This window comes from Crassostrea angulata, chromosome 5 (assembly GCF_025612915.1).
Source record: "Crassostrea angulata isolate pt1a10 chromosome 5, ASM2561291v2, whole genome shotgun sequence".
Taxonomy (NCBI): Eukaryota; Metazoa; Mollusca; class Bivalvia; order Ostreida; family Ostreidae; genus Magallana; species Magallana angulata.
The window spans coordinates 29,006,118-29,017,768 of record NC_069115.1 but is presented as its reverse complement, the minus strand read 5'-3'; the positions used below and the strand labels follow the sequence as shown (position 1 = coordinate 29,017,768).

Below are 11,651 nucleotides of genomic sequence, written 5' to 3'. Positions count from 1 at the left end.
CTCAACAGTGTTCAATGTAATTTTGACATTTTGATTAAAACTAAAAAAAATTATTAGGTCACCTGAGACACTCAGTTGCTATCTTCAAAATTCAAACTCAAAATGATCTTTTGAAATTGTTTTTTCATGTTCAATGCCATTGAAGACTTTCAGGCTTGTGATTTTTCCTTATCTGAAAATACATGTATTAAGCACACCATCTTTCACTTTCATTTGGCTGATGATATCACATTTGGAATTATCCTGTTTATTGATTTTAAAAATTCCTGTCCTTGAAACTCATTGAAATAAAAACAAAAAACAAGCTAATTCAAAGAATCTGTGTCCCCTGCTTATGGAAAAGAAGAGCATGTACAGATCATTGGGTGTTTGGGGGGGGGGGGGGGGGGGGGGGCTTTAAGAAGGGTGGGCAGGGCCATAGGGAGTTATGGTATAAAACTCCAAAGCTTTTTGAGAAATTGCTGGAAATGAAAGTTACACATAAGACAGTATGAATTTGATAGGGGTCTTCCTTAGGCCATAGGGAGTTGTTGTGTAAAATATTATTGCAAAAACTGAGAGGCTTCTCAAGATGTCAAGTGGAAACACTTAACAGGAAGTGTCACAGACAGACAGAAATATGGACAGATGGATGGACAGACAGACAGACCGTAATCCAAACTTTTATTGGGGGACAAAGGACTTAATTTCTTACGACATACACATTTTCCAGTAGGATCAATTTTAATATCAGCATTTAACTCAATGTTACTTAGTGTGTATATGCAAGTTTTCTTTCTCAGGATTGATGCCTCGGAAGATGACGGCTCCATGGCAAGACTTATAAATGATGAACATATAAGTCCAAATGCTAATATAAAGGTGCTTCATGAGGGGTTTGCAGAGCCCCATCTTTGCAGTTTTGCTGTTAATGACATAAAAGCTGGTGAAGAAATCAGATACAACTATGGAAAGAACGTTGACTTTTCTTGGCGAAAAAAGGTAGTTAAAATTTATTCTTCATAACCAAATTAGGCTCCAAAAAGTCACATATATTTAAATGAAGTCAAACACATTTTTAAGTATGCTCATTTATTTAGATTTCTCATCTTAGCTTCATGAATGTAAAAGGAAACTTTTAGCATAATCATAAATGTCTCAAACCAGGATGTTTTAAACAGAATCTTGTAGCAGATAAGAATTCAGAGAAACATAATTTACACAGTAGATGCAAGAATACATGATATATTTAGGTTTTACTCAATAGTGTTTGAATATTTTTTAGAGATTTTTAAGATCAGGTAAAGGTAAAGACTTGTATTTTGTTGTTGAAATTTTGGTTTAGTTCGTTATAGCTTCGCAAAAATGCAAAATGTCTGAAAGCTTGAACTTTGGAAAAGACAAGTGAGATATTTTTTAAACATGTAGTTTTGCATCTTGTTAGATATACTCTTTTCTTGTCCAGTTCCATTGCAGATACAGTTATCTAAAAAAAGCATTAAGTAATAAAGAAATCCTTGATATTTTATAGTTAAGGCAGCCTCCTTAGACAAAGAAGAAACAATTTTTAGAAATACATGTAATTGTTTTGAAAACAAATTCAAAAAGCAGTGACCAACACAGTTGCCAAATGAAATTTACTAGCTGTTTATCTTTTATGATTACTTGTAATCATTTATAGCATTATATATGAAAAATTTATCAATTATTATTTTAGATTTTTTATTTATACTTGAGTACTTAATATCGTGAAATGGCCCCTAGACGCCTAGCCGCAAGAACGATAATTTGTGAGTAGATGGTTTATGTAATGCTTTTACGTGGATTTCAGGGCCATTAAATTAAAAGCAAGTAATTTAATTAAAGGAGTAGAGATTCTCGTGATATAACAATACATAGTATTTATTTTCAAAAAGTTAGTCAATGATCTATTATCTCGACAATAAGAAGGCTTTCAATACATTTGCATTTTTATGGCAAATGAAATAATTTACAAAGGGTTGTTCTGTTTAAATTTGAAATTTATTTGTTTATGTGTGGTGAAGGTTTCTTAAGATTTTAAAAACTTGAGGTTTAAAAGCATGCTAAGAAATTTAAAATGTAGAATATAACTTTTTATCTAGTGCATAAATGATAATTGATGAAACACAAGTGGATAGCTATAGTGTTCTCGTTCAGTGCCTTAAGAACCAGATCCATTTTTTAAAGCGCTAAGCATAGCTCAGCGCTTTATTGTCGTTAGACAACTACTTCCGGTGCAACGAATAACTGCCCCCTATGAGCAGAAGTTTACATCATTTAAACTGGTTAGGGAACCAGTTTCAGGAGTTTGTGCACATAACTGCACGGGCTAGTACGAGCTATTGTGAATTTATTGTACGGGGCTTACATACATCATTGCAGGGGCTGCCACGCAGTGATGAGGAAATATATTACGCATACAGAAGCTGAAATGTTATATACATATATCTTTTATACTAGTATACAAACAGAAGCTTGGTTAGCGCTTTTCAGTACTATCAGTACTTTGATTTACTTTTGGTGACTAACAATGATTCAATCCATATTGTAGAAATGAGATCTGATGAAACACAGGGTGACCGAGGGGTTTTCAGCATCAGTGAGGAAAACCAAAGGTATATATTGGCAACCTGCACAGGAGAGACTGGGCTCTACACAGAGAAAGATAGTCATGGCTCTAGGACACCCAGTGAAACACTTGCAGAGGATTCCAACAAAGGTGATATATTTAATACATTTGTATGTAATAATACATTTTGAACACGAAAAATTTAATGATGTACTGACCACATACTTGCTCATTCTTTAACCCAAAACCTTTGGTGTGGTTTGACATGTGTGACCCAATAGTTCAGATACATGTTCTAGACTCTTTTTTATTGCAAAACTTGACTCATTTTGTTTTAACTTTCTGACAGTGTATCTAGATATAGGATATGATTACGTATTGTAGAAATGAGAACTGATGAAACACAGGGTAACCAAGGAGTTTTCAGCATCAGAGAGAAAAACCAAAGATATGTATCAGCAACCTGCATAGGAATGTCTGGGCTCTACACAGAGAGGGATAGTTATGGCTCTAGGATAACCAATGAAACACTCATTGAGGATCTTGGCAATGGTAATGTATTTGATACATTCATATGATTCACAATATTGATTAACTATTAGGCCCATGTTTCTCAGCAAAATTGTCCACATGTTGATGCTTAGCAATGGGTTTGTCTTAAATATTACCCCATATTATAGGGTCAATGTTCTTAACAGGTTAGATTAGTATTGGTAATTGATACATGTAAATGTAGGCCCTATAGTGTGGTCTGACATGTGTGACCCAATAGTTAAGATACATGTTCTAGACCTTTTTTCATTGCAAACCATTACTTATTTTGTTTAACTTTCTGACAGAAAATCTCTATTTGGAATATGATTATATATTGTAGAAATAAGAACTGATGAAACAGAGGGTGACCAAGGAGTTTTCAGCATCGGTGAGGAAAACCAAAGAGATGTATCAGCAACCTGCATAGGAATGTCTGAGCTCTACACAGAGAAAGATAGTCATGATTCTAGGATAACCAATGAAATGCTCCTTGAGGATTTTGGCAATGGTAATATATTTGATACATTCATATGATTCACAATATTGATTAACTATTGGGCCCATGTTTCTCAGCAAAATTGTCCACATGTTGGTGCTGAGCAATTGGTTTGTCTTAAGTGTTACCCCATATTATAGGGTCCATGTTCTTAACAGGTTAGATTAGTATTGGTAATTGATACATGTAAATGTAGGCCCAATAGTTTGGTCTGACATGTGTGACCCAATAGTTCAGATACATGTTCTTGCCTCTATTTTATCACACGACTTGACTCATTTTGTTTTAACTTTCTGACAGTGTATATGTATTTTGAATATGAATACTATTGTAGAAATGAGAACTGATGAAATTCAGGATGACCAAGGAGTTTTCAACATCAGTGAGAAAAACCAAAGATATGTATTAGCAACCTGCATAGAAAAGCCTGGGCTCTACACAGAGAAAGATAGTCATGGCTCTAGGATAACCAATGAAATGCTCATTGAGGATCTTGGCAATGGTAATGTATTTGATACATTCATGTAATGTATTTGATACATTCATATGATTCACAATATTGTCTAACTAATAGGACATTATTTTCAGCGAAAATTTCCAAATCTGGATGCTTAGAAATTGGTTTTGTCTTAAATGTATTGGTAATATATTTGATACTTTCATAAGATTCACAATATTGTTTAACTATTAGGCCCATGTTTCTCAGCAAAAATGTCCACATGTTGATGCTTAGCAATATTGGTTTGTCTTAAATGTAACCCCATATTATAGGGTCCATGTTCTTGACAGATTAGAACAGAATTGGTATTTGATGAATATAGGCCCAATGATGTGGTCTGACATGTGTGACCCAATAGTTCAGATACATGTTCTAGACTCTTTTATTGCAAAACTTGACTTATTTTGTTTAAACTTTCTGACAGTTATTTGTATTTGGGACATGATTGTGTATTGTAGAAATGAGAACTGATGTAACACAGGGTGACCAAGGAGTTTTCAGCATCAGTGAGGAAAATCAAAGATATGTGTCAGCAACCTGCATAGAAAAGCCTGGGATCTACACAGAGAGGAATAGTCATGGCTCTAGTACAACCAAGGAAACACTCATTGAGGATCTTGGCAATGGTAATGTATTTGATACATTTGTATGATTCACAATATTGTCAAACTATAAGGCCCATGTTTTCAGCAAAAATGTCTACATGTTGATGATTAGCATTTGGTTTGTCTTAAATGTAACCCCATAGTATAGGGTCCATGGTTTTAGCAGGTTAGAATAGTATTGGTAATTGATACATGTAAATGTAGGCCCTTTAGTGTGGTCTGACATGTGTGACCCAATAATTCAGATACATGTTCTAGACCTTTTTTCATCGCTAAACATTACTCATTGATGCTGTGGTTCCTCAGGGTTCAGTACTTGGTCCTTTCCTATTCCTGCTTTACATTAATGACATTACTAAAGGCATTTCAAACAATATTAGATTATTTGCAGATGATACTTCTCTATTTGCTATTATTGATGATGATGTCATACAACAAACTTTATCAATTACTCTGTGAGACCCAATAGTTCAGATACATGTTCAAGACCTTTTTTCATCGCAAAACATTACTCATAGATGCTGGGGTTCCTCAGGGTTCAGTGCTTGGTCCTTTCCTATTCCTGCTTTACTCTAATGACATTACTAATGGCATTTCAAACAATATTAGATTATTTGCAGATGATACTTCTCTATTTGCTATTATTGATGATGTTGGCATACAACAAACTTTATCAATTACTAATGACCTTGACATAATAAAAAAATGGTCCAACACATGGGCTGTAGATTTTAATGCAAATAAAACTGTAAATGTTGACTTTACGAGAAAAAATATAAACTATCCTGCAATTCTGTTTGGATATAATGGTGAAATCATAAACAATAAAAAAAAAGTCATGTACATTTAGGCTTGTATCTACAGTCTGATGGTGGTTGGTTCAATCATGTTAATGGTATTGATGAAAAAGCATGCAAAAGGTTGAATATATTAAGATTGCTCAAGCATACAATTGATAGAGAAACACTGGTTAAAATATATATGGCTTTTATCAGACCTATACTGGAATATGGTGATGTTGTGTGGGGCAACTGTACCAAAGAAAACTCTGAATTGCTTGAAAAAGTACAAATTGAAGCAGCCAGAATAATAACAGGGTTGAGAGTTAGAAGTATCTTATGTAGCGAACTTGGCTGGGAAACCCTTCAATCTCGAAGGGATAAACATAAGCTTATTCTTTTCTAGAAAATAATTCATGGTTTAGCACCGCAGTACTTGTCAGACTTAATTCAACCATACTTTCCAACTAAACATGCATATAATCTTAGGTCTAATGGCAATTTTTACTCTCTGCCACTATGTCGGACTACTTCTTATTACAACAGCTTTATTCCGGCTACAATTAAATTATGGAATAATCGTGATGCAGAAATAAAACATTCGTCATCTTTGTCTATTTTTAAGTCAAAACTCAAAAACCAAAATATACCCAAAACTTGCAAACACTACAGCTTTGGCAATAGGAAAGAAAATATTATTTTATGTCAATTAAGGAATAAAGCTAGCAATTTAAATGCTCATTTATTTAAGGATTTCTTAATTTCTGATAGTCGATGTACAAACTGTGGGTCTGAATCTGAAGGTAATATACATTTTTTTCTTGAGTGTCCAAGATACACTCAACAAAGAGTTAAACTGTTTAATCAATTTAATGACATTAGTGTACCTTTTCATATTAACTATATTCTAAATGGTAGTTCTGATTTTTCATACAACTTAAAATGTAAAATTGTTTCTTATGTTCATAGTTATATTATAGCTTCTAAACTGTTTTGATTTTTTTTTTTTTTTGTATATGATTCACAATATTGTTTAACTATTAGGCCCATGTTTCTCAGCAAAATGTCCACATGTTGTTGCTTAGCAGTTGGTGTTGTATTAAATGTCACCCCATTTTATAGGGTCCATGTTCTTGACAGGTTTGAAAAGTATTGGTAGTTGATGCACGTAAATGTAGGCCCAATAGTTTGGTCTGACATGTGTGACCCAATAGTTCAGATACATTTTCTAGACTCTTTTTTTATTGCAAAACCTGACTTATTTTGTTTAAACTTTTACAGTTATTTGTATTTGGGACATGATTGTGTATTGTAGAAATGAGAACTGATGAAACACAGGGTGACCAAGGAGTTTTCAGCTTCACGGAGGAAAACCAAAGATATGTGTCAGCAACCTGCATAGGAAAGACTGGGCTCTACACAGAGAAAGATAGTCATGGCTCTAGTACAACCAAAGAAACACTCATTGAGGATCTTGGCAATGGTAATGTATTTGATACATTTGTATGATTCACAATATTGTCAAACTATTAGACCCATGATTCTCAGCAAAAATGTCCACACGTTGTTGCTTAGCAGTTGGTGGTGTATTAAATGTTACCCCATTTTATAGGGTCCATGTTCTTGACAGGTTTGAAAAGTATTGGTTATTGATACATGTTAATGTAGGCCCAATAGTTTGGTCTGAAATGTGTGACCCAATAGTTCAGATACATGTTCTAGACTCTTTTTTATTGCAAAATTATTTCATTTTGTTTTAACTTTCTGACAGAATATCTGTATTTGGAATATGATTATGTATTGCAGAAATGAGAACTGATGAAACACAGGGTGGCCAAGGAGTTTTCAGCATCAGTGAGGAAAACCAAAGAGATGTAATAGCAACCTGCATAGAAAAGCCTGGGCTCTACACAGAGAAAGATAGTCATGGCTCTAGGATAACCAATGAAATGCTCATTGAGGATCTTGGCAATGGTAATGTATTTGATACATTCATATGATTCACAATATTGTCTAACTAATAGGACATTATTTTCAGCGAAAATTTCCAAATCTGGATGCTTAGAGATTGGTTTTGTCTTAAATGTATTGGTAATATATTTGATACATTCATAAGATTCATAATATTGTTTAACTATAAGCCATTATTTTCAGCAAAAATGTCTACATGTTGATGCTTAGCAATTGGTTTGTCTTAAATGTAACCCCATATTATAGGGTCTATGTTCTTGACAGGTTAGAACAGAATTGGTATTTGATAAATATAGGCCCAATAATGTGGTCTGACATGTGTGACCCAATAGTTCAGATACATGTTCTAGACTCTTTTATTGCAAAACCTGACTCATTTTGTTTAAACTTTCTGACAGTTATTTGTATTTGGGACATGATTGTGTATTGTAGAAATGAGAAGTGATGAAACACAGGGTGACCAAGGAGTTTTCAGCATCAGAGAGGAAAATCAAAGATATGTGTCAGCAACCTGCACCGGAGAGCCTGGGATCTACACAGAGAAAGATAGTCTAAATTCTAAGACAACCAATGAAATGCTCATTGAGGATCTTGGCAATGGTAATGTATTTGATACATTCATATGATTTACAATATTGTTTAACTAATAGGCCATAATTTTCAGCAAAATTGTCCACATGTTGATGCTTAGCAATTGGTTTTGTCTTAAATGTAACCCCATATTACAGGGTCCATGATCTAAACAGGTTAGAATAGTATTGGTAATTGATACATGTTAATGTAGGCCCAATAGTTTGGTCTGAAATGTGTGACCCAATAGTTCAGATACATGTTCTAGACTCTTTTTTATTGCAAAACCTGACTCATTTTATTTAAACTTTCTGACAGAATATCTGTATTTGGAATATGATTATGTATTGTAGAAATGAGAACTGATGAAACACAGGGTGACCAAGGAGTTTTCAGCATCAGTGAGGAAAACCAAAGAGATGTATCAGCAACCTGCACAGAAAAGCCTGGGCTCTACAGAGAGAAAGATAGTCATGGCTGTAGGATAACCAATGAAACGCTCATTGAGGGTCTTGTCAATGGTAATTTTTTGGATACATTTGTATGATTCACAATATTGTCTTACTAATAGGACATTATTTTCAGCGAAAATTTCCAAATCTGGATGCTTAGAAATTGGTTTTGTCTTAAATGTATTGGTAATATATTTGATACATTCATAAGATTCATAATATTGTTTAACTATAAGCCATTATTTTCAGCAAAAATGTCTACATGTTGATGCTTAGCAATTGGTTTGTCTTAAATGTAACCCCATATTATAGGGTCTATGTTCTTGACAGGTTAGAACAGAATTGGTATTTGATAAATATAGGCCCAATAATGTGGTCTGACATGTGTGACCCAATAGTTCAGATACATGTTCTAGACTCTTTTATTGCAAAACCTGACTCATTTTGTTTAAACTTTCTGACAGTTATTTGTATTTGGGACATGATTGTGTATTGTAGAAATGAGAAGTGATGAAACACAGGGTGACCAAGGAGTTTTCAGCATCAGAGAGGAAAATCAAAGATATGTGTCAGCAACCTGCACCGGAGAGCCTGGGATCTACACAGAGAAAGATAGTCTAAATTCTAAGACAACCAATGAAATGCTCATTGAGGATCTTGGCAATGGTAATGTATTTGATACATTCATATGATTTACAATATTGTCTAACTAATAGGCCATAATTTTCAGCAAAATTGTCCACATGTTGATGCTTAGCAATTGGTTTTGTCTTAAATGTAACCCCATATTACAGGGTCCATGATCTAAACAGGTTAGAATAGTATTGGTAATTGATACATGTTAATGTAGGCCCAATAGTTTGGTCTGAAATGTGTGACCCAATAGTTCAGATACATGTTCTAGACTCTTTTTTATTGCAAAACCTGACTCATTTTATTTAAACTTTCTGACAGAATATCTGTATTTGGAATATGATTATGTATTGTAGAAATGAGAACTGATGAAACACAGGGTGACCAAGGAGTTTTCAGCATCAGTGGGGAAAACCAAAGAGATGTATCAGCAACCTGCACAGAAAAGCCTGGGCTCTACAGAGAGAAAGATAGTCATGGCTGTAGGATAACCAATGAAACGCTCATTGAGGGTCTTGTCAATGGTAATTTTTTGGATACATTTGTATGATTCACAATAGTGTTTAACTACAAGGCCATAATTTTATAGCAAAAATATCCACATACTGTGGAATCATTTAAATTTGTGCGGGCCAATTTTCGTGGACTGTGACTATTTTGTTCATTTGCGGGAATGTAATTTCGTGGATGCGTCAGTTACTGTTTCAGTAACGAAGATAACTCGTTCTAAAATTGTTTTCGTTGAGGATTTAAATTCGTGGGGGAGGGCCACCCACGAATTCCACGAAAATTGAGCCCCCACGAATTTTAATGATTCCACAGTATTGATGCTTAGCAATTGGCCTTTGTCTTTATTTAACCTCATATTATAAGGTCCATGTTCTTGATAGGTTAAAATAGTATTGGTATTTGATAAATATAGGCCCAATAATGTGGTCTGACACGTGTGACCCAATAGTTCAGATACATGTTCTAGACTATTTTTTATTGCAAAACCTGACTCATTTTGTTTAAACTTTCTGACAGTATATCTGTATTTGGGATATGATTACGTATTGTAGAAATGAGAACTGATGAAACTCAGGGTGACCAAGGAGTTTTCAGCATCAGTGAGGAAAACCAAAGATATGTATCAGCAACCTGCATAGAAAAGCCTGGGCTCTACAGAGAGAAAGATAGTCATGGCTCTAGGATAACCAATGAAACGCTCATTGAGGAAACTCAACATTCTAGGTCTATTGGCTTTGTGTCAACAAGAAAATACTGTATATATGACGAAGTTAATGCCTTTTGTTATGCAAAAAGGATTGATTCTATGCCAGTGTATGATGATTATGAAGGAGTTTTTCGAATTTATTTATTCTCATCGAAGAAAGCTTTGCAGACCATTGAATTTATTGAAAGAAGAAATTTAAATGCAATGTTTGTAAATTTTGTATAATTTAGCCCAACATGAAGGTATTAAACTAATTAGATTGATAAAACTATTTTTCTGAATATGTTTTGGAATTTTACTGCTATTTCTGTCACAGTTTCTTGATTTTTTTTACTTTTAAATCAATCATCAGTGAGTGAAGATCTTTTTTATTGGGCTCATGCTTTAATTATTATGCTACAATATGGTGTGCAACATGTAACACTTACATGACATACTAGAAGTTTATCAGAAAAACATTGACAATGAAGACCACAGGAATGATGTGTTTGTCAACAAATGAGAAATAAACATGATATTTTGAATGCTAGGTTAAATTGATGAATATTCAATCGAATGCATATAGAACTTAAATAAAATGGAATTGAGAGAAGGGTAAACTTAAACAATTTATTAATTAATACAATATATTAATTTTGTTTCAGGTATCCAAAAAAATTACTGTATACATACAGAACTTTACAAAAAGGTTTTTTTTTTTTCATTTATCAGATTTGTTGATTTTTTTTGAATTTGTGCCTATGCACTTTGACTTTCTATGGAAACCATTATGACATACATGTAGCTACAATTTTAGAAGCTGACCTGGATTTTCATGTACTTTACTGTACAATGTAACATTTTTTTGAATGCATATTGGATTTTGTGATATACACTATTGAAATATTGATTTTTTTAAATTAAGTTTTCTGCTTATACATATTAGTTTAAGTTTTCCTTTTATGCACCAAGTAGTAATAAATGAAATTATCTTTCATGTTGTTATTTTCGATTAAGACGACAGGCAGATAATCCAGATACCCCCCCCCCTTTTCTTAACAAAAATGTCTGTGTAACATGTGCCTGCAGTGCACAGGGAATACTACATGTATGAGAGACAAGTGACCAGAAATGAATAATTTCTGAATTGTTTGACTGTACACTTTTGGAATAATATTTTGCTATTAATAGTACTGGCCATGGAACTGAAGAGTTCGTGTTATTCTAAAGTGTCCATTTGACTATGTAAAACATTTTTTAATTGATGATTTCTCATGTACACCAATAGCATATTGTTGCAGCCCAGTTCAAAGTATTTCGTTGTGGAGGTCTCATCTTATCGACGTAA

At 33.7% G+C, this 11,651-nt stretch overlaps 1 protein-coding gene across 1 annotated transcript; it reads left to right on the top strand.

Moving 5' to 3' along the window:
* The first annotated feature begins 856 nt into the window (after positions 1-856).
* On the top strand, positions 857-11,298 carry LOC128183407 (uncharacterized). Its single transcript, XM_052852388.1, has 13 exons — positions 857-1,769; positions 2,552-2,719; positions 2,954-3,121; positions 3,444-3,611; positions 3,934-4,101; positions 4,557-4,724; positions 6,798-6,965; positions 7,289-7,456; positions 7,886-8,053; positions 8,377-8,544; positions 8,974-9,141; positions 9,465-9,632; positions 10,170-11,298. The coding sequence occupies exons 2-13, from the start codon at positions 2,554-2,556 to the stop codon at positions 10,547-10,549; spliced, it is 2,226 nt and encodes a 741-aa protein (XP_052708348.1). The 5' UTR covers positions 857-1,769; positions 2,552-2,553; the 3' UTR covers positions 10,550-11,298.
* The last annotated feature ends 353 nt before the right edge of the window (positions 11,299-11,651 follow it).

Excerpts from the sequence above, each read along its gene's own strand:
- LOC128183407 (XM_052852388.1), top strand. The coding sequence starts at position 2,554 with ATGAGATCTGATGAAACACAGGGTGACCGAGGGGTTTTCAGCATCAGT. Across the intron at positions 3,612-3,933 it reads CCTTGAGGATTTTGGCAATG|AAATGAGAACTGATGAAATT; the intron begins GTAATATATTTG and ends ATACTATTGTAG. Across the intron at positions 6,966-7,288 it reads CATTGAGGATCTTGGCAATG|AAATGAGAACTGATGAAACA; the intron begins GTAATGTATTTG and ends TATGTATTGCAG.